The 22,129-nt window shown below is 45.9% G+C and overlaps 5 protein-coding genes across 5 annotated transcripts; 1 reads left to right on the top strand and 4 right to left on the bottom strand.

The window, feature by feature from the left end:
- Positions 1–860: 860 nt before the first annotated feature.
- BDB00DRAFT_783556 (PLU-1-like protein-domain-containing protein) lies at positions 861–6,179 on the bottom strand (the record flags this gene model as incomplete). Its single annotated transcript, XM_053120392.1, has 7 exons — positions 861–3,410; positions 3,485–3,859; positions 3,963–4,419; positions 4,601–5,000; positions 5,072–5,279; positions 5,393–5,579; positions 5,689–6,179. The coding sequence occupies 7 exons, from the start codon at positions 6,177–6,179 to the stop codon at positions 861–863; spliced, it is 4,668 nt and encodes a 1,555-aa protein (XP_052985210.1).
- Positions 6,180–6,410: 231 nt separating this feature from the next.
- Positions 6,411–7,998, bottom strand: BDB00DRAFT_797479 (DHS-like NAD/FAD-binding domain-containing protein). Its single transcript, XM_053121547.1, has 4 exons — positions 7,665–7,998; positions 7,509–7,552; positions 7,351–7,437; positions 6,411–7,270 (listed from the first exon to the last, which is right to left on the bottom strand). Exons 1-4 carry the CDS (start codon positions 7,885–7,887, stop codon positions 6,578–6,580), a joined length of 1,047 nt encoding a protein of 348 aa, XP_052985209.1. The 5' UTR covers positions 7,888–7,998; the 3' UTR covers positions 6,411–6,577.
- Positions 7,999–8,655: 657 nt separating this feature from the next.
- BDB00DRAFT_867013 (ATP synthase complex subunit H-domain-containing protein) lies at positions 8,656–9,419 on the top strand (the record flags this gene model as incomplete). The annotated part of the gene is made up of 5 exons (XM_053126292.1): positions 8,656–8,700; positions 8,823–8,886; positions 9,009–9,064; positions 9,185–9,238; positions 9,345–9,419. The coding sequence occupies 5 exons, from the start codon at positions 8,656–8,658 to the stop codon at positions 9,417–9,419; spliced, it is 294 nt and encodes a 97-aa protein (XP_052985208.1).
- Positions 9,420–10,434: 1,015 nt separating this feature from the next.
- Positions 10,435–12,881, bottom strand: BDB00DRAFT_935199 (uncharacterized protein; the record flags this gene model as incomplete). The annotated part of the gene is made up of 4 exons (XM_053129183.1): positions 10,435–10,484; positions 10,813–11,478; positions 11,698–12,018; positions 12,674–12,881. 4 exons carry the CDS (start codon positions 12,879–12,881, stop codon positions 10,435–10,437), a joined length of 1,245 nt encoding a protein of 414 aa, XP_052985207.1.
- Positions 12,882–13,522: 641 nt separating this feature from the next.
- On the bottom strand, positions 13,523–21,483 carry BDB00DRAFT_867011 (uncharacterized protein; the record flags this gene model as incomplete). The annotated part of the gene is made up of 6 exons (XM_053126291.1): positions 13,523–17,783; positions 17,841–19,695; positions 19,762–19,834; positions 19,928–20,431; positions 20,533–20,603; positions 20,721–21,483. The coding sequence occupies 6 exons, from the start codon at positions 21,481–21,483 to the stop codon at positions 13,523–13,525; spliced, it is 7,527 nt and encodes a 2,508-aa protein (XP_052985206.1).
- Between the last annotated feature and the right edge of the window lie 646 nt (positions 21,484–22,129).

Below are 22,129 nucleotides of genomic sequence, written 5' to 3'. Positions count from 1 at the left end.
CTTGGTCATGTCTCGGTTGAGTCATAATAGTAATGGCTTTGCTTTTCCGAGAACGATCGTATATTTCGAACTTGGCGTCGACTCTCTTAGTACGGCTACATAGTAAAAGACCGTGTATATACTGTTAATATACTGATTGCACAATCAGATATGTAGTAGAGAATCAGTGAATGGTAATTCTCTAAGATTTTCTTTTGTAAAGTGCCAGTATGTATTAACAACAGGCTGTTCAGGCTTTGCTACAGATAAGCTTATTTACTTACAACTGTGTCGCGGGAGGATCAGTTGTTGGTTTTTATCAGTGATAAGCTTAACCTTTGAGTGCAGTAAAAGTCCATAAGACATTTCAGACTAGCGGGTACGATAGTACAGTATGATGTCTATATCATTTTTGGGCCACATGCTACATATGGACGGCATCATTTGTATCGAAACATGTAGCCAAAAGCCACTATTTCTGGATCTATCTTTGCCAATAATATTCACTATATGTACCATTATTATGAAGGATTTAGTATGTCTGAACGAGCTTTGCAAAATAAAACCCATTTTACATTTATATGAAGTATCATGTTGTTAAAAGACCCAAACGTCAAGGTAAATTATTCCAAAAGAGACCGCCAACACCGGATTATAGAAAACTACTACGTATATACAGAGACAACAAAAACAAAGAAGAAAGGGATAGAACAGTATAAGAAAAGAGTGGACGAGAGGGACAAAAAAAAACACAAGAGAGGAGGGAGAGTGACTGAGGAAGAAGATTTTAGTAGTACGAGGAAAAAATAAGTGAGGGAGAGAGACAGGAACTATTAATTTTTTTTTTTGGTTGGAGGGTTTTATATAGGCTACTAAGGCTTTTATTGTTCGGCCAGCGTAGAGGCTGATGGTATGCTTGAAGCAAGCCATGCAGCATGTTGTTGTTGTTGTTGCTCTGTTGAGGATGGTTGTGGTACTGAGGATTGTGTAACAGCAGCTGCTATAGGGGTCGGTACAGCCGATGCTGGTGCTGGTGACGATTGATATAGGTTGTTGTAATGATTGCGACTATGGTGATGGGGATGGTGTGGATGATGGTTATGATTACGATGCTGCGGTTGTGGTGATGGTGATGGCTGAGGCTGTGGTTGCAATTGTTGTTGTTGCTGCTGCTGTTGTTGTTGCTGTTGAGGCAGCAAATCAACGCTAACAGACCTTCGCTTTTGTTGCTTTGGTGATCGTCCATTCTCACAAGGTGCTGCAGCATTACCACTCGTGATAGCTGTCAACTTGCGCTTTTGTTTGGTTGGCGATGGGGGCGCTGGTGGTTTGACGGTCAGTTTAATAATAGGCCTACTGCCGTTGCTGCTGCCATTACTGGATCGTTTGTTGGCAATGCAGTTTGGACATGCGTAACGATCAATGTTGGGTAGCATAGAGCTTGTCAAGTTGACACAGCCGAGATGGAACCAATCATGACAGGTGTCACAAGCAATCATTTGAGAGTTCGTAGCTGGCTGTCGACAGATGCAATACACGGCATCGGGTTGAGGTGAGGGTCGTGCTAATGACGGCGATGCAACTGTTGTTGCTGCTGTTGGTGATGAGGTCGCCGACGGTACTGTGCGATCGTGATCCTGGGTGTCAATTTCCATAGATGTCGTCGTCGTCGTTGTTGTTGTTGTTGAGCCATTTGTCCAGCTTGCAGCTGTCAAGGATGGCACACGCTGTACCACGGGTGATGATGAAGAAGACGATATCGACGACGACTGAGGTGACACGGGCGATAATGATTGTACCTTGCGCCGCAAAAACTCGGTTTCATCCTGCAACACAATCTCAAGACCTTCGAGTTCACGCAGATGCTTCTTGATCATGTCAATATCTTCTATACCTAGGTGCGTCTTGGATCGACAGAATGCCTGAACCTTGCTTCGGAAAGCCTGCATGCGACTGGCAATATCGGCCAAGATGGCATGTGCCTTGGGCACAAACAACAGTTTCCCAGCTTCTTCAAGCAATTGCAACACATCTTCTAATCGAGCACGTTCCTTGGATGCATGGGGAATTGTCTGGCTGCCGTCGCAAACGGGACACACATATGAAGTTTGTGCCTTGGCTTCACGACGTGACACTTTGACGCACGGACCATGGTACCATTCATGACACAAGTCACATTCAATCATCAGACCTGATTCGGGCGTGCGGCATAGGCAGTACACGTCATTTTCCTTGTTGTCAGTGATCGTTTCGACGTTTTCTAGAATATCGTCCAACAGGGGCTCCAAGGAGTTCTTTTGTTGCGTGCGCGACGTCATGTTGAACGATTTCTTGACCTGCACCAGCCACGCATCGATCTTGGCGGCTTCAGCCTGTAATGTTTCAGCACCGTCAACACGAATAGGGAGCGTGCGGATTGATTTCAATAGACGGTGCAGTTCCGTTGCTGAGGGTCGTTCGCTTAGTGTCAGTGCTGTGCGGGCGCGTTCCAAAAGCCGATTGACATCTTTGACAGTATCGGTTGCTCGCGTGGCAAGGTCGTGTACTGCGCTGTACAGATGCGGTACGCGGGGAACGTCGTTTTGATGCGCAGCATGCATTACATCTTGAATGCTTTCCATGGTGATGGTTGTCTTGGACGCTTTCAACAAAGGTTCGGCTTGCTGGATCCATTCCATGCCGCGCTTTTCCTTGGCAACCAAAGCGAGATACGTGGGATCGTTCTCGGCCACATGACATTGCTTCGCTTGTTCGATCAGCTCTGTTAACTCAGTATACTCTGTCGCAGGATTGTTGACCGCTGCAGGCGCACGTTCGTTCCATTCACGCCGTTTCACGTTCAACTCTAGCTGCTGCATCTCAGGGAAATCAGCACCAAGATTGTGTCCAAACTCATACGCCTCCTTGAAATCTTTCAGCGATGCAGAAGGGTCGTTGAGTACATGCGTTGCCGTATTCTTTGCATCCGTCAGGGTCTTGAGCGTATCTTCAAGCATGCCGATCTCGGGTGCGTCAAATGACATTTTTGACACTTGTTCGAGAAGATGCTTGATACGGTTGTACTTTTCGCCGGTGTAGAGTTTTGTGTTGTTGTTGTTGTTGTTGTTGTGGTCTCTGCTGTCACGGCGTCGATGCTGGTGCTTACGGATAATGTACTTGCTAGCCTCTTCCAACCAATGGGTGACCTGAGTCAAAAACTCGCGAAGCCAGCGTGCTTCCTCGTTCGGGACAGATAATTTTTCGGCTTCGGTCACGAATTGTCGAAGGGTTTTCAATGTGGGTGCAGATTGGGTGCTCAACGTTTCCCGCACTTTGTCACTCCAAGCGGAGGGAACACATGCACGACTGGCAGTTGTTTGGACCATCTCGTTCAGCTGATCTTCCGAGAAGCGAAGGCAGAGTGTTTTCTTTGACGGGTCGCACGTGCACAGCTGTTGTTTATAGAACAAGTAAGGAATTAAACTTTTTTGTGTTTTAGAGATCGGTAACACAAGGGAAAACTTACATCAGTAAGATGCTCAAGACATGAGACTTTGTTCGTGCATTCACAAGTAATATGCGACAGGTACGCATACGCGTTACAAAAGACGCACTGCTGCTGGTCTTCGGGTAATTCGACGTCTTCTATGATGGTGTGGATCTTGGGATACTTTTTCAATAATTTATTACGCAATGCCATTTCTCGCTGCTGCATGTCTACGAGCGCGTCCTTGAGCCAGCTAGCAGTTTCGATAGAGTGGTCTTCACGCATGGCTGTCACCAACAATTCGTCGTGCGAGAAGCATGGTTGGCGGCGGTACTGCTGATAGCGTTTCGCACATTCCAGACCGGAGTCGACCCATTCCATTGGGGCAAAGTTGACGGCCTCACAGAAATTAAACTATTCCATTGGAGAAAAGACAACGACGATGGATGAGTACAAGCGTGATCGATCGATGGATGGATGCAGTACGAAGCAGGAACAGCTACAGTTAAAAACTTACACCATGGTTGAAACCGGAATGATATGCTTTCGGAAAAGTGACCACAAACTGGCCAGGACGCTGATCCACTGCATAAACATTGACGTTCTCTTTCAACAGGCGCTCAGGGCTCAACATGGTCACGAGTTGGAACAACAGATCTGGCTGTTGCTCGAATAATTCGGGCACTGCGGCCTTCATTGTCTCTTCAAACTGGGCAGTGTCGCTTCCAGGTACGCCGTACCATGTCTTTGTCTCGCCCCAATGCATGTAGTTGATGGAATAGGTGTAGTGGTCCTCATTGTGCCAGCAAAACGCCGAAAAGCACATGCCGATGTACAGCCAAGGCACCATCATGCCGCTGATGTCTGTCTTGATGTGCGTGAACAGCGACTGGGGCAGGATCGGGATCATGTTCAGGTTCCACGGTTCATTGACAAATCGACCATCCGGCCGTCTTTCCAGTGGCGCAAATCCACTAGGATAGAACGTGAGTGAGTGAGTGTTTGTGTGTGTGTGTGTGTGTGTGTGTGTGTGTGTGTGTGTGTGTGACGACTTTTGCCAAAACAGGTTACACTGAGCTGAATTTTGTGTTTCCTGGGGGGGGGGGAGAAGGGGAGGGGGTGTGGGGGTGTAGTGGAAAGGGGGCACCATTTTACCTGCCGTGCTGAGTGCTATGAAGATCTGCGCCGTACTCGACTTCACAAGTTTCATGGGGATTTTCGACAAGCCGCCAGAACTCTTCCTCACAGTCTTCTTCGGAGGTAGGGTGCTGGCCCTTGGAGCCAAACCATTCGCTCTTGAACTTGTCACACACCTTTTGGAAAGCCTGGAGCGTGTACTCTTCGCCGTCTTCAAAGCCATAGTCACCGCCCGCGGCTGTCAGACATTTGAAACAGTACCAATCTGATTTCGGAACGGCGTTGAGCGCTGGCGTCAGACAGTACATATGATAGCCACGGTCGCATCCGTCGCAAAGCAGGATTTCCTCTTCGTTCTCGCCACTGTTGCAAATTTCACAGGCTTGACCGCCATTGCTAGGAGACGAAGCGGATGCTTCTATTTATTAGTGAGATTAGTCAACCTGTATATTATTTCGTGTCATTGCGTCTAGCTGCTGGCATTCGTACCTTCTTGATCAGACGGTTGTCGTCGCATACCAACGCTAGAGGATGATGGCTGCTTGCCGCTGTCTTGCTTGTGCTGGGCAAGCCACACCTCATAGGGCAAGATCACCTTGTTGTAAGCCGACTTGAGTGCATTGGACATGGACGTGCATTGTTTGCGCGTGTATCCAAGGATACGTCCGATCTCTGCCCATTTCTTCTGCTGGGTAACCTAGAACAAGCAACAATAAACAGTAGGAAGAAGTATGTAAGATATGGAGAGAAACGGAAAATTGTCAGGCGATTTTTTTTCTCTCATATAAAAATTTCCACACACAAACGTACAATGTGGTAGCCTCCCCGCTGGGCAACCTCCTTTTTCAGTTTAAAGAGGTCAATGGGTCGCTTGTCCAGCTGAGGCACTTTGTTCACCGGATGGCCATGGAGTCGATGAAACTTGTAGAGCTGTTCCAGATAATTCACATTGGCCCTTGTTTCGCCTTCCATACTGTTGAGCTTCTGAATGCGAGTTCTAAACCGGAACTCCTGGTAAAATGGGGAAAATGATGGGTGGGGGATTATTTTTAAGATAAACAAAGATGAAAGAAAAATTTAGTTTGACCAAAACATGTAGGACATACAGGCTAATCGCAAACAGCATTGCGAAATGAGGGGAGAGAGAGAGAGAGAGACGGTATGTATGTTCAAGACCACTTGCCTCTGTATTCAAACTAAAGGCTGGATTGTAGCTCTTTGGCGGAACAATCTTGACGATGCCAAATTTTTCAGCCTCTGGTCTTATCTGCTGGATGTATTTGATGGGTTCTTTGAACTCTTCTTCTGAGGGATAGTAGGTAGGGGCTTCCTGAAGTCCAAAGATACGTGAGCGAGTGCGTTCGGGTTCTTCGGACGTGGTTTTGACAGTCTTGAGATCAAGCGCAATGCCTTTGCGATGATCACTATTGGCAGCAGCAGCAGCAGCAGCAGCACCCGTGGTTGGTGCTTTTAGTGTTTGTGCTGTTGCTTGTGCTGCTGCTGCTGCTGCATTTCTAGTGGCAGCAGCTGGTGGTGCTGTCTTGGTATTATAAAGAATATCGTGCTGGTGGTGGTTGTTGCTGCTGATGGACTTCATTGCGCATCACACAGGAGAGAAAGTGAGAAAGAGAAGAGAAAGATTGCAATAAAATTCGTAGACGCAAATGTAGCAAGCGAAATTCCCAGTTGTTGAGACCAGCAGGGTTAGCCGAATATAAAAATTGAAAAAAAGAGTGTGAAAGAGTGGAAGAGAGAAAAGAAGAAAAAAAGAGAGAGAGAGAGACAGAGATTTTGGATGTGTTCGCCCGTTATTCGAACGAACTTATTCCACTCACTCACTCACTCACTCGCACTCACTCACTCGCTTTCTCTCTCATCCACTCAACCTCAAACTTCCGCCCAATCGAATTTAAGGGCTTGCAGCTCGCTACTTTTTTTATTGTGTGTGTGCGTGTATCATCCTCTCAATGGCCCCAAAACAAAGGTCTATTTTCTTTATTCCTGCTCTTTTAATAGCTGTTGCACTCGTTGCAACACCGGCGTGCACCCCATGCCGACTTTCCAAGCAGCCAGGGCATCCGCTCGAGTGCTGCCTTTACAAAGAATGCCCACTGGCTTCTGCAGTTCACTTGCCAGACGCACCAATCGATACGACGAATACGTTGCCAACGACGACCCAACGATGAATACGGCGTCCGACTGCCGCACCATCGCTTCGGCTGCACTTGTGACATGCGGCTTGATATTCTCACCGAAAAACACAACCTGAGGCTTCATGCGACGGCTGGCGCAGCTTGTGCAAGGTGGGATATCGAAATCGGCATACGACATGCTATCTGATAATTCCACGTCGCCGTCTGGATTGACCTTGAGCTTTTCGCCACTGGTCAACAGTGTTGCCCACGATGGATTGCGTGAAAACAGTCGGCGTTGGTAATCCTGTCGATCCACCATGTTGTGACAGTCGAGACATTCGACACGGAACAATGTGCCGTGTAGCTCTACAATACGGTCGCTACGTTCTTTGCTATGCTCGAGTGCTGCTGCTGCTGCTGCTCGTCGATGTAAGTAGTCTACGTTTTGTGTTATAAGGTCTGGGACGTAATTGTGTTGCATGAGCCATGCAAGGATATCGTGTGTTGGATTCGGCCGTGCTTTGGCCATTTCTCCCCATCCCATAAATGCTCTCTATCAACAATAATCGCAATGATACACAGCGAGTCAGCGCCACAGATACGCAGTATGCCCTACTGTTGCCTAAAACTCACAGCCCAGTATCTCCTGCGAAACATATCCGACGACACAAGTTCTTGAAAAAGGATAGGACGATGTTTGGGGTTTTTTATATAAGTTCCCTAGTTGTAATGAGTTTAGTTTGAACAACATTGTTTGCTTCAAAAGTTGCTGGTCAATGTACACCACGCACCTCATCACCACGATAATCCGGTATGCCGGAATCCGTCGATACGCCTATAATATTAATCAATAGCAGACTCTTATTGTTAATTAGCTCAATTCAATTACATTACGCCATTCTTTTATTATGTTCGGGCCATATCGCATTTTGTTGTTTTTATTTTACCTGCACCTGTGATCACCAATGTTCGCCCTTTATACATTTTGAGGTAATCGGCAACTAATCGAGCAGCTTCGTCCAAGTTTTCACGAATGTCCGGAATGGAGGACGATACTACTGTTTCTTTTAATTCCGGTATTTTGATAGTAGCCGTCCATACTTTATTAGCTGCAGCACCATGAACTGCTAAACAGCGTTGGAAAAGGGTTAATGGTGAAGCACGCACCATAAAGTGGTATTATCTATATATGTATGTGTGTATATTGGTCTATAACGAGCAGAAAATCGGGTAGTCCCGTCTCCTGCCTTCGTTTATATAGGACTGAGTTCTGTACTTTTTATGGACAAATATACAATAGACATATAGACGAGCAAGTAAGCTAGGTGTATGCCGTAACTAAGTTTATTTTCTACCAACTATTGCTATGGCTTTAAACGAATAATTAGTTACTATACAACGGCGTTGTTATACCGTTGCTGTTATACAGCAACTGCTTAAATTTATGCAGCTGCTCACGAGGACACTTGGTTATACAAACTAAAGACTTGCTAATTCCCAAGCTGTTCTTCCCTTTTGTCAAACTGGGCGTTCTGATAGCATTTATTCATACAAGAACGTTTTTACTCACTCTCAAAGCTTGAACAAAATCTCGTATCATTTAACGTAATGTAGATGTAAATTCACTACTTGCGCTTTTCTTTCCTGACCCCTTATAACCAGATACTGGCACTATCTAATGACACAACATACGAGATACAATGTCAAGCATCAAAGCGTACAGCGGATGCTTCAAAAAAAAATAACGAAGTTTATTCGGGTAATAAATTAGACTCGGACCTGATTGGCTTACAAGGATCCCCTCCTCTCAGAAAGAAAAGAAAAAAAAATTCGGGTCCAGGGTGATGTCACCCCCATTCAGAAAGCACCGCTTTGTGTTTTTTTGCCATCGGAAACCACACCCCAGCTTCCAATATAACCCTTTGCACTATATTTGACATGTCGTCGGTCGCCCGCATTGCTCTCGGCTCTATTGCCTCCAAGGTAATATCTAACTTTCTTATATGTTCTTCTTTGTTGTGACCTTGGACAAACGAAAGAATATATGCCTCGGGCTTATATTGGTTATACCGAGAAAAGAAAACTAAAATTACATTGTCATGTAGGCTCCTTTCACCGTCCGTGCCATGGCTGCTCGTGGCGTCGCCACCTCTGCTGTCATGCAGAAGGGTAAATAGTGTTTCCATTGATCGTACTTACCCATTCTTCGCCACCCTTTTTCCGCGTCTTTTATTATACACGATGCATTTTCGAGAAATGAGTCACTCATACCCCACCCCTTTGTTATTTAGACGTTGTTCAAGAATTGTACCTCAAGGAGTTGAAGGGTTACAAGCCCGCTCCTGCTGTAAGTTATTGGTTCTATCAATTACATTCTCGAAAAAAAAAAAAAAGAGTCTCGAACGAGCATGAGCAGTGGTAATGAAATCAAAACTAATCAAAATTCTTTTTTTTGTGTAATATTTAGTCCCAGGCTGATGAGTCTCAGGTCAAGGAATTGAAGCTTCCCGCTGCTCCTCAGGTAATTAATACTATGAAAATTTTCATTGAGTGTTTTGATAGAAAAAAAAAAGAGAGAAAGAGAATAGAGGGTGTTCTTTGTTAACTAACAGTATATTTGTATATAGGCCCCTTCTGTCGATGCTGACCTTGCTGAGCAATTGGCCAAGTACGATGCTGAACCCGAGGAGGCTACCCAGTAAAACAACCACAAAACATTATATGAACAGTTTGTTTTATTAGATACAATCATTTAAAAAAAAGTGCATGGTTTATCTCTTTTGTTTCACACATTTAACTATGGGGTGAATTGCGTGCTTATGGATATTGGATGGTTGTCAGTTTTGGTGGGAGGAACACGGATTTATTATTATTTTTTTGATATTGGATATCGGTGAACAGAGGGATGGGGATGGGGCTGGTTTACATGCACATAAAGAAACGCTGCAGGAGCTCTACTGTATACGAGGAGAAGTTTAAGCGAGTGATGGTTCAAGTAGGAAACGCTATCAAGCAGTAAAAAAAATTGTCTTAACAAGTTATTTGAGTAGAGCTTTGATTTGAAGCAAACTTTGTCGACAAGCATAAATATCATGTGTACACGATAGCGGTTTAACAACGGTGCTCCTATAAGTAAAGTGAACACTTACGGTATTACCCTGTAAGGCTACATCGGTATGTTCATGGGCAAACATCTTGTCATGAAGTTATTACTGGTTTGCGCACTGGCTATAGCATTTAGGTCTGTAGAGGCACATCTCTTCAAATGTGAATGATATCAGCCAACAATTCTCTCTGTGTAGTTATTCGCTTGGCTGTCCACAGCAATATTGTTTCTCATTACCCGATTTGCATGTATTGGTGAAGACCACCTCTAGGCCGCTACATATTCAAACTAGTACAGTTACAACATAGGAACTGTACAGTATGGACTGACACCTGGTAGTTTATAGCATATATCTATACGCCCCGCTGCCGAGTAAGCGATAATCTACCTCTTTTTGAAACACTGAACAAGCGAATAAAGGAAAGGTGTTTTGCAAACTTTCGTTTGGGTAGCACTTGTGATATGATAGCTTATCGAATGATCTCGTTATGGTATACTAAGTGTATATCTTATTTATGTCCTTCATTCCTTATGATTTTACTCATATATAGAACTACGTTATGCAAGATTATTGCCGGTTATATGCACTGTACCCACAGAAAAAAAAGAAATTACTTCTTGACAGGTTCTTTTAAAAATCGAAAACCTGGTATCACATGCCCTATGTATCATGTCCATCGTACACATTTTGCAGAGATCGACAACATACTGCAGCGATAAAAGACTGACTCATATATCCATTATTATACACGAATTTCAAAAACAAGCATACAATTGTATATAAACTACAGTCATATTATTACTTACCATCAATGATTATGTAAAAACTCTCTTTATTTTTTGTCTTGCATAAAGTATACATGCTTCACTAACTAAGGTACAATTTCTAATCCTAAAATATTCCAGCTTCCCCTTAATTTTAGTTTGGTTAGTGACGAGTTCGCGTATGCCTTCATCGCCCACTCCAGGTAAATCTTGGAGTTTTATACTTTTCACATTATTAAGCAACCCAAGAGATCCAGCAATTTTGCTTGTAATTTGATCAAGTCCTACGAGGTCGATCATTGACAGACCGTTGCCAACAACCGAGGAAGTAATAAACGAGTAAATGCCCGAGGGTGATACATTGGTCAAATACTGAAATTCAACGTGCTGTAATGTTTCAATTTTCGTCAATGCTGCAAGTGTGGCATCGGTTACTCCCGGATAACGGCGAAAGCACACAGATTTTAGCAAAGGTGGAGACGTAGACGACAGTAAGTTTCTGCATGTTTGTGCATAGTATGTGAGCAGTTGTACGCAATTGTTGGGTTGGTGTAGGTTAGAGGCTGCTGTTGCTTCGTGGTAGGATTGCTCATAGGTAATACCGAATTTTCGAAGAGGAAACCTCGGACTCCTCGTCAGAATGGTGTTGACCAAAAGATTCGTGTCGGGTGGGTTGACCACGAAAAAGCTCTCCAGATTGGATGCATTTCGGATAGCATCTAGCATAAACGACTGTGTATCGGAAGTCAAGGTAATGCTCAACTTGTCTAGATTGCTCAAGTTGAACTGTGGATAGGATACATGCAATGCTTGACTTCCTGAGAACAGCGGCATATCCATGCGAAGCACTTTGAGTGTCCCCATGTTCTTGTATAAAAGGGGTATAACGTCTAAAGTCGGCGCATTTGTAGCACCTTTCGCTACGAGCATTTCTAACCCTCGGTTTGCTGGGGTTGACTGCATTGTTGCTGTTCTACTGTTTCTCCTTCCTCGCTCCAATAGGCGTCGTTCCCAAAATCGAATCTCATCATTTGGGACGTTGCATGCAAGTATTTTCAAGTTGTATCCGTGTTGATATACAGGCGTAAAAATGGAGCTGTCGCACGTACTGATGGCCAGGCGTCGTAAATGTGGGCATGAGCATAAAAAATTCCGAACGTACTGTGCTGAGATATTGCTGAACGTGAGCTGTAGTTTGCTCAATTGATAAGGACGGGATCTTCTTGAGAAGTTCCCTGCTATCGAATTGATGGTCACAGCGGATGAAAGAGCCAACTCGGTTAAATTGTTGCATGCTTCGAGAATGTCGACAATTGTAAATACGGGAGCCGTGGTACCCAAATCAAGGTCAATGCGTCTCAATTTTGAGGCACTATGAAAAAGTCCCGGTACCATTTCAAATAGCAAGAATGGATTTCTGGTCGAGAGCCCTTTGAAAAATGTCATAAAAGAAATTTAGCAACGTTAACATAATGACAGTGCAATTTAAGATAGAAAAGATTAGACATAGTAGAATTACTATGAAACATATGTATCTACCGGTAGACTTGAGCGACTGGATGCTATTGAGATATCCTTTCTGTATGCCCTCTAAACAGGGGCCGAGAACCGCGTCCATGTGTGAGTTAATAGTTAGATGCTTGATATAAGAACCCGTATATCGCGCTACGCTCAATATTCTGGCTCCCTCGTGGTTGTTGGCAAGTTCCATGTTATTCCATATACGGGCAGCGCACCCCAAGGCTCGTTGACGCCATTGTGTCGAAACATGCAAGCATGCAACGTGGTCTACTTGTGAAAGGCGTATCAGAATGTCATTGGCAATTTCAATTGGAAGGGACACAATGATATCGATGCGCTTTTGACTTTTTGCTATTGCCATTCTCCTTGCTTTGAGTAATTGGTGGAGCTGAGATTGAGGAATCACCGTTGTCACTTTTTCAAGGCCTCGCGTATACTCTTCAATTGCTTGGCGTTGGTATCCATATAGCGCAAGTATGTTGCCTTTTCGAAGGGTCCCAGAAGGAGAGGCTGGTGCAGATGTTATCATCTTATCTGCCTCGCCAATGGCTTTCAAGAATCTACCTTGTTTGGCATAAGCGTATGCGCGGATGTCGTTAAAGACAACAAATTGCTGGTGAGACATATGATCCACCGCAGCAGATGCGTATATGACTGCATCTTCGAAGTTTCGCACGGCCATGGCACTGTTGAGTTGTCCGACGAGCCATTGGAAGTAATGTAGTAAATCGGTAGGATATGTCGGTGGTGTATTCAATGTGGCTTCTTTCATGAGTATCTATGTTGCGGCGCGTAGCGTCTTGTCGATATCAGTGAATAAGATGGTGAAAAGAATTAGTGAAAAAGAAAGAAACAGTGGAGATTCTGTCTCGTATTTATAGACTATGATAGCATGCAGAGAAATAGATCGGTGTCTAGCAACAATGACAAAACGATATACTTAAGAGGATGAAGATGTCGTCAATAGCAGTATATCACGCACGTAGCGTACATAGCATACAACCAAAGAAGGCTCTAAAAGGCAACCATTCATTGTGTTTGATGTATCATTGATTAAGTGAGACTAAGAGATTGTAGGTGGCACCTTACTGAAGTAAAAAAAGCTTGGCAACATCTTATGAAATTCTCTGCAAAGCCAAGCATCATATACATATAAGCGTTCCACCGCCTTGATCCAGGCGTTCCACCTTCCCTGTGCCATAAACACAAGAGTCTTTCCGATGCCTATTTTAAAGATGCGCTACTGTAAGTCCTCAATACTCAGTAACTGGCTTGACAAGCAACAGAACAAACGTCAGGAATATTAAAAAACGTTCTTTTATGTATATGTATGTACAGGAACAAGGAGAGCGAATAAAAGAGAAAAGAAGACTAGAAGCGAGGAAGGGGGGTTTCTTTATACAGGCACAATTTTTAATTGGTCGTGGTCGGCGTGGTAGGTATTTTGTTAATGTTATTGGCACTTGAAGCATCCACCAACTGGTAATACAACTGCATAATCAGCCGCCATTCATATGTTACTTTGCTTACAGCGGATCGGTAAGTCCATGGTCTCGGCTGCTGCTGCGAATGACTTTGCAAATGGTCAGTGCCCCAAGGCAACGTTGTCTTGTATCCTAACGTGTTCTGGATATTCATCAAGGCCGTGATCGTTTCTGCATGAATTACATGTAATTCCGTCGATGCCGGAGCTCCACCTGAAGTTGGACGTTGTCTTTGCTGCTGCTGCTGCTGGTTGGATCCTCGGCGTGAAGAACGTGGCGATCCAAATCCTTCTTTAGGAGAGTCAAAGGATAGATCAATGCTAGGCGGATGTATAGATAAAGACGGGGATGCTGGTGGTGGATGTGCATTGCTGTTGTTGTTGTTGGGTATATGTAAACCAAGGCCGCATGTGGGCGAGCTACCTTCAGCTTGCTGCTGTTGCTGCTGCTCTGCAGAAGATTCACCTGTATCCTGACGCCAACTTCTCCATCGTGATCGTCGGCTACCCATGCTTGATGGTGTGTTCAGCATCGAATGTGACCGAGCACCTGAGGGTGAGACATGACCACCCATTTCACTAAGCTTCTCGTCCAGGAAACTGTGCAGAAACAGTATTAATGGGCTTTTGTAGCAAACGACAAACTCGAGGAAGCACCAAGTTGCATAGTCATAAAGGACAGCTGTCGAAAGCGGCAAACCGTTGCTACTGCTTTGTTGAAGAAAAGTTGTATGGCCGGAATCGGGCGTCAAGGGACTTGCAGGCGGATTAAAGTTTTGGTTCGGTGGACTTAATCCTGGCGAAGAAGGCACTCGAGGTGAGGATCGACCGGATGTGCGCGGCTTTAGTGTTTTCAACGTTTGACCAAATATTAATGCGCCTTTAATAAAATAGGCAACCTGAACCCACGAGCCTTTGACCTTGTCCAGCGATTTCGCTCCACGTAACAAAATGATTTTCATGGCGACGATGCTGAGCGAAAATAAATGTGCTATCGCGGTTGGCGTTTGCTGCTTCTTGTCTTTTGGATCAGAGAGAACTTCACCCATTTCTGCCGCCGTCCCGTCTTGTCCCGAACCGCCGCCTGCATTTTGGCCAATGTTAGACGTCAGTGCCGACAAGGAGAATCCGCTGGATTTGGACTTTAACAATGAAGCCTGACTGCAACACTTTGAGACGTAGGCCATCAATCGCATCCAATTGGCTGTTGGCTCAGGTCGATATCTTCGTACGACAGAAATGGGGTTGTAGTCCCGACGCAAATCATACTGCAAGCACATGGGTATAAGGATCTTGCCTATCAAAAGTACAGAAGGCTGCATCTGCTCGAGTTCTCGGAGTACGTCTTGGGTCGAATTCTCCATGATCGCCACAATAAGCCGCACCAGAGCATTGCAAAACTTGGTGTGTGCGTCCTGACTGGATTCCCAGTCTGAGAGACGCGTGGCAATAGACATGCCAAAGGCAACATAGCGTTCCACCATCAAGCCAGCAATATCGTTCATATTGATTGCCTTGCCTTGACCGTTCTCCAGCATAATCGCAAAACCTTCATACAGGTCTGCAATCTCTGCTGTTTTCCACTGAGTGCGCAGCTGGCTGTAAATTTGGAGCAGCATCGTCTTGAAGGGCCTGGTGTAGTTGCGCATGTCGACCATCGATTGCAGTGAGTCCACCAAATAACTCTTGATCCAGTCTGTTGGACAGATGGCACCGCGAATCGATGCATAATCACGCATAATGATACGGATAATGTTGGCCATTTTTTCGTGGTTGGCTTCGCTGAGCACGCCATGGCATTTGAAGAATTCGTTCACGAGGAGAACAAACTCTTTCTTGATTGTCAATCGATCGTTCTGTTGCCACTGTTTTCCGTATGCATGCTGGGTGGATTCTGTTCTACTGTTTCCCACCGTAGGGTTTCCCTCGTCATTCAGATTGTTACCACGATCGTCAAACAGGTGCGGAATCGTGATGTTGATATGCGGTGCACCCGAATGGCCGCCTGTGTTGGCCGTTGCCGCTGCCGGTTTGGCATTCTTGCTAAATTTGGCAAATACTTCGATCAGAGCAGCAATGCCTTCAGATACAAGGCCGGTCAGATTGCCGAGAACACAGAAGCGGGGTAACATGTGGCGCATCATCTTGACAAATTGTTCTGCGCGTAGCGAGCCGGGGTCATAGGCAATAATCGTTAAGAACAGTTTAACAAAGTTTTGCAGAAAAAACGGCCGGTTGTCATAGTCGCTGATCACGAGTGGAACAATGGGCGCAGTGACACTTCTGGTCAGAGGCTTCAAGATGGTGGTTGACAGGGGCATTGCCATGGGGTTGCTGGCAGCATCGATTCGCTCTTGTATACTCCTTTCGTGGTCGTCCAGTTCGACTTGAAGCTGAAGACCCAACACGTCTGACGTGGCACCCAGACGGGGAGGATGGTGCATGGCTTGCATCAGGCCAAATAAGTTGTCGGTCATCCAAGCGCCCAAGGAGGTGGATCTTGTGTAGGCGTTGAGGATGATAGGCACTAAGGTACCCAGCATTTGGAAAACAAAAGTCTCTTCATGCACAGCATAGAACCGACACCAGGCAAACGTAATGGCTGACCGCACATGAGGGAACCGCTCGACTTCGCAAAAGACCTTGAATAAAGCAGGCAAGAAGATACCATGGCCACGGTTGCCAAGGAACAGGCGTTTGAACCGAGTTACGATGCGCGTGTATAATATCAGTGCTTGTCCGATTATTTCAAAGTCCATATTGTGCTCCATGATGATCATATTGACTCCCTTGAGGATCCGCTCAAGCTCACTGCGGTCGTTGTAGTTTTTGTTCAAACCAAGGAGGAGTGTGTCGATAAATCGTAGCCACACACGGGCCCGCAATGCAGACAACATGGCAACATCTTCTTCTTGCTGCGATTTCCGTGGTGTTGGCTTCAAACCGCCAATGTCCTCGTTCTCTTGTCGTTTCACTTCTTCAAAAACAAATGTTGTGTCTCGACGCATGCGGAAGCTCACATCGGGAAAATAGGTTTCGAAAGCTCCCGGTTGGAACGAAGATCGTTTTTTGGGTCCTTGAGATGACAAAGGCTCATAGTCCTGAAGCGTCTTTTTGACGGCATACACTTCTCGAGGATACCGTGCCAAAAAGTTGGTCAAGAATTGGATATGGCTGATACGTAGCATGGCGACGCTAAAAATCTCCCAGGGAATATCGAGGATACTGAATGGCGTTTTCGCATCGGTCAATCCGCGCGGGAACATGCTTGCAGGCTGTTCATTCGTGAACCAGAAGCGACCCGTGCTCACCAGCAAGTGTTCAATTTTGTGTTTGCGTAAATCTCGGGTTGATAACTCGTTGGTCGACATTGCTAGCTCGGCCAGGATAGGATGTATCAAGGTCATCAGGACAAGGCCATCCTCTTTGCTTTCGCGGGTAAGCCATTTCAGCATGCCGGACAGGTAGTTAAATAGAATGTAGCTGAAGCCAGGGGGGAGTTTAGAGCGTAGATCGACGAGGTACCGAAGACGTGTGAGCAGCTCGCGCTGATGGTTGATTTTCGACTTGCCCAAATCACCCAGAAAGGGTCGCAAAAAGAGTGCTGGATCGTCTCGGAGGAAAGTTTCCAGCAATTCACGTAGAGCACTTGAAACACCACCGAAATCGTCGCCAAGTAGATCGACCATGCTGAGATTTGCAGCTGTGAGTGCGTGGACAGTGGCAGCTCGTTTGCGACGCGCAATAATTTTGCTAACACTGATGTGTCTTGAATCGTTCTCGCCACCGCGTCCCAGGCCTGTGCCATCACCACCATCGTTCATGGGCTCTTCCTCCTCCTCCAAGTACAGAGATGGCAGGAGGGCCAAGGGAGTAAGCACTTTCTTCAGGGCCTCGTGCTCTTCCCCTTGATCGTCATCGTCCCATCCCAACTCCTGGATCTGCCGCTTCAATTCAATAGGAAAGTTGCTAGCGTGCTTCAACTTGGCCATCCACCGTGGCTCGTCCAGAGTAAACCGGTTGCTTCCCAGATCTGTCGGCACGAATGGCGTTGAGAATGCACCACCATCGCCTCGAAAAGGACGCTTGCGAGAGGATGTTTGAATATACTCTTGGGCAAGGATGTTGAAGCGGTATCCAGCAAGAGAAGCCTGTTTTTCAACTGCTGAGAGTCGCCGGAATGGATCGCTGCTATAGAATTTGTAAGTATTCGTGTACTAATCTTTTATACATAATCCACCATCTTACCTATAGAAATCGTGTGTAAAAGTCTCGACGACAGACTTGGGAACCTTTTCAGCACATTGCATCAGAAGGAACGCAGCAGGTACAAAGGCGCGTGGGTTTCGATCGTCAATGAATCGCTCCCATAACGGATAAACGAGGCGGGAAAACTCTTGAGTCGTCAGCGACGTGAAAACGGCGACCAATAGCGAAAAAATCGCACCAAACGGGTCTTGATGGACCGACGGCATTTCTTCGAGCCGTTTCTTTGCTAATTTTGAGGCCAGGACAATGTTGGGTGACTGGGGCGGATTTAAATCAAGAGATGCAGCAGCAGCTCGACTGATGGGATACATCTCTGCCATGCATTGCCGTCGCTTGGTATGAACTGGAAAGTTGCTGTTGCTGTTGTCTTCAGTGGCCAGGATTTCGATCAAGTCCTCCGTTGGAGAAGAAGATGTGGGCGGCGATGGCCGTGCGAGCGTAGATACTGGACGATCACCGAAATCCGTGACCTCATTCGTTTCATTTTCGAGTTGGTCGACCGTCATGGCATAGGTAATACGTATCCGCTGGAACATGAGCGTGACATCGTCAAGGAAGTGGTGATGCAAGATGGTTGATGTGCGTGCTGTGGCCTTCTTTTCAGACGATGCATCGTCATTGTTGTTGTTACTGTTAGCATCGCGAAAAAATTCAGAGGTGGCGACCGGCTGTGTTGCCCAGTCGAGAGCTCGTGACAGCCAGCCTGGTCTGTGCGTCGTGTTGCAGAAGAATCGTGCGTCGAGAAAGATGTTACACAGAATCACGCGCAGTGGAATAGGGATCAGGACAAGTTTCTCTTTGGCAGTCATGAACACGGCCAAGCGTCGTTCCAGGTCAATTAAAAACTTTTTGGCAATCTCGTCCTCTTCCATGTTGCGGCTTGGATCCGATTGCTTTTCGCGAAGCTCCTTGATGGCCCACATGAACTCCATGGCAATTGCACATTGGCCGATTGTGCTGCTTCCCCATTTGATCTCACCGTCATCCATCTCGCTTGCCTTTTCCTTAGCCTTCTTGCTGCCCAGATCACTCAGCAGAACCACATTGATCATTTCTGCATCATGCATCCAGAATTGTACACCAGAGAGGTATTTTCGCAAGCAGCTGATCATGGTTAGTTTAGTCGAAACTTTGTGCTCGTCGTCCGAGGCTGCGCATGCAATTACTAGCCGATAGAATACGGTACGATACGCCTGGGATAATCGAAACAAAAGTTGAGATAGTGCTGGCGTAGGCGGCGGGTAGCTTTTCACCAGTCTATCAATGAGTGCGGGTAATGTGGCTGTAACGATTTTATTGCTAATGTCGTCGTCCATGTTGAGCGACAAGTTCTCGTACATTTGCGTGATCTGAGTCCAGTTGCCATCGCTAATGGTTTCAGTGATGACGTGAACAACAAGGTCGTTGAGAGGCGAGTTCCAGAAACTTTCAAAGTATGATTTGAATGTGCTGACGGTATGTCGCCATGCGAGCATGTCCGATTTGTCGCCTCCCCCACCAATACTACCGCTCTGTGTGCTTAGCTGGTCACGCAAGTCCTCGGGCCACACTTCATTAAAATTATAAGCGGACGATGGCCGTGGGCTGTGATAAGGTGACGAACGGCGGCTGCTGGGCTGCGGTTCTTTGAAGCTCGTCACAGCCATGACGGAAAGAAGCATGCTGACTGTGTTTGCATATACGGATCGCTGGTTGCTGTTGTCGTGCCAGTCAGGTAAGAATGTCTGCAAGCCAGATGCAGTCAGCTTTTCCTGCACAAATGTCAGTAGTAGGGATACCGCAGATGATGACAGTCGAAGATCCTCGTCGGATGCATTTACAAACCAGTCCGTGGCTATAATTATCTCATTTTTTCAGTAAATTTTTCCCACTCTTACGCCTTTTTTTAGTATAGACTTACCACTTTCTGATAAAACATATAATACAATGGTATAAGCAGGTGCTAATTGAGTATCCGGCTCTTGCCAGTAGCGCTATAGAAACACAGAAGGTAACACAAAGACTTCAGAAATTGCTAGGTGCCACAAAACGCGATATTTAATTTGAATGATGTATTGAGCACTTACTGGCAGTAATTTTTGGATAACGAGCTTTCCAACCGCAGCTTTTGACAGTGGATCCAATTTGTCGGTATGTGTATTAGGCATGAGCGATTTGCAAAGAGCTTCGACGACGCAGTATCGTGCAACTTGAACAGGAACCGTGCCGCTATCGCCATTGGGTATAAAGTATCGGTCCCAATCCGTACCGCCGACGAGCGGAATGAGATTACCGTTTGCCAATTTATCCAACAAATCCAATATGCTAGACTGAATATGGTCAAACTCTTCTTCATGTCGCGAATGTGGGCGTTCAAATGTGGCGTTTGCTGAAAAGGTGGAGGCAGATGCTAGAGCATCCACGAGGGTATATACAAGAGCATGGAACGCCGCAAACGACGAGGGTAAAAAGTTCGGATTGCCCATGCAAGGTGCCAGCATCAGCTTCAACGTAGATATGAGCCGCATTTTGAGTTTGAGTTGGCCCAGTTTCAATAGTCTACAGCAAAACATGATTTGCTCAAAGTTGTCCTTTGTAAATGCAATAGTAAGTTATTGATTTGAAAGACGAAAGATATCCCTTTTAGCCGACTGTAAGGCACACACAAACGAAGCATAAAAAGGGGACTTACGATGGGATCCAAATGTTTGAAGCGCTCGCGAATATAATCAAAAATATCCAGGGCCTGCTGACAGTCGCTCACTTTAGAAACAGGAAGAGTTTTTTGAGTTAGTGAGCCTTATTATCTAGAGTGTATGCGAGATGTATTCTTATACAGTATGTCCCACGCTTCTCTTTCACTTTCTTTTTTCGATTTACCATTGACAGGCGATTGACTAAAAGGAACGGATAAAACGCCTAGAATATCGCCGGCAAAAGGCAATTGTGTCGCTAGCTTGTGTCGTTCCACAACTTCCATTATAGAGCTCATTATGGCGGCTATTCGGCTCTGATCAGTCCGCATGTCTTCATTGATGGGACCATTATTGTCGCTCATCAAGTCGGCTCTCGAGTATCGCATAAACAAGTTCCGTTTAACACCTCCGCCCGTCGCTGTCGTCTCCTCATTTGTATCCGGCGTGTTGTGTGACCCAGAGAAGCTCGCTTGGCGGTGGCGTCCATGCGGTCGTAGCAGTATTTTCTCGAGATCACGTTCGAGGCGCACGATATCCTGTTGGGCCGTCGTGGTTGTTGCATAGATACCGCCTCGCGCGCGTAAATGCTGCCGGTGATATCCGCCACCGCCACCAGCAGAGCTGCCATTCGTACTCGGTACCACACTTGTGGGCTGTGTCATATAGCTACTGTTGGTCGTGCTGCTACTGCTGGTACTCGGCTGATTCCGCAAAAACAGATTGTGTCCGCGACCTAGACGTACAGCGACAGCTGCTGCAGTTGCTGTCGCTGGCATAGACGGTCGACTTCCATCAGACTGCTGGTGATTGTTTCTGTGATGAAGTGATGCATTGCGTAGTGGTGGCAATAACCTGGGCTGAGACGCGACGGGAGATGGCGACTGTGAAGAGGGTGGTGGTGGTGGTGGTGAGGTTGAACTTCCATTGCCCCTATGGTCGTTCGACATGGTATTGCGGGATTTATTGCCAAACTACTAAAACAGTGCAATCGGTGCTTGTTAATAACAAAGAATTATTGGTACCCTCTGTGCAATGTGAGCCGGGTATTATTACCTGTTACTATTATCCCACTCTTTTCTTTTATTAGAAGAGATCAGCAAAGTCGAAAAAAGAAGTAAAGAGTTGCCAACTATCTTTTTTTTGCCTAAAAGGATCAAATTTCCCTTTCTATGACGCACACTCCGACTCTATGTGGCAAAAACGGAAAACGCCCTTCTTGTTGGCGTTGTTCATCGTGGTAGTCCTTATATTTATGAGTTATGGAGGCTCAGAAGATCTAACAAACGGGTTCTTTCCATGGACTGTAGAAATAGAGGACCGGTTGGAACGGACGCATATGCTAGCTATCTGATTCCGTTTGTGTTTCAAATTTGATTTGCATCAGTACATACATGCGCATGATAAGCTTCTTATACTCATGCACTCCTTGCTAGGATCGATACAGTAAGCCGTGCTATTAGGTCCACATCACACATCTAAACTCTATAAGTCATGCACTGTATTTTGCTAGATTTCGCGTATCACTACCTCGCATTTTCCATAACTATCCCTAAACGGTGTTTTGCGACCCTTCAGGTCCCGCCGCATATTCTC

Source organism: Zychaea mexicana, assembly GCF_025766255.1.
Source record: "Zychaea mexicana strain RSA 1403 chromosome Unknown BDB00scaffold_3, whole genome shotgun sequence".
Classification (NCBI taxonomy): domain Eukaryota; kingdom Fungi; phylum Mucoromycota; class Mucoromycetes; order Mucorales; family Lichtheimiaceae; genus Zychaea; species Zychaea mexicana.
This window is presented reverse-complemented; position numbering and strand designations above follow the sequence as displayed.

Excerpts from the sequence above, each read along its gene's own strand:
- BDB00DRAFT_797479 (XM_053121547.1), bottom strand. The coding sequence starts at position 7,887 with ATGGTGCGTGCTTCACCATTAACCCTTTTCCAACGCTGTTTAGCAGTT. Across the intron at positions 7,553-7,664 it reads ATTGGTGATCACAGGTGCAG|GCGTATCGACGGATTCCGGC; the intron begins GTAAAATAAAAA and ends TTAATATTATAG. Across the intron at positions 7,438-7,508 it reads CGGATTATCGTGGTGATGAG|GGAACTTATATAAAAAACCC; the intron begins GTGCGTGGTGTA and ends CATTACAACTAG.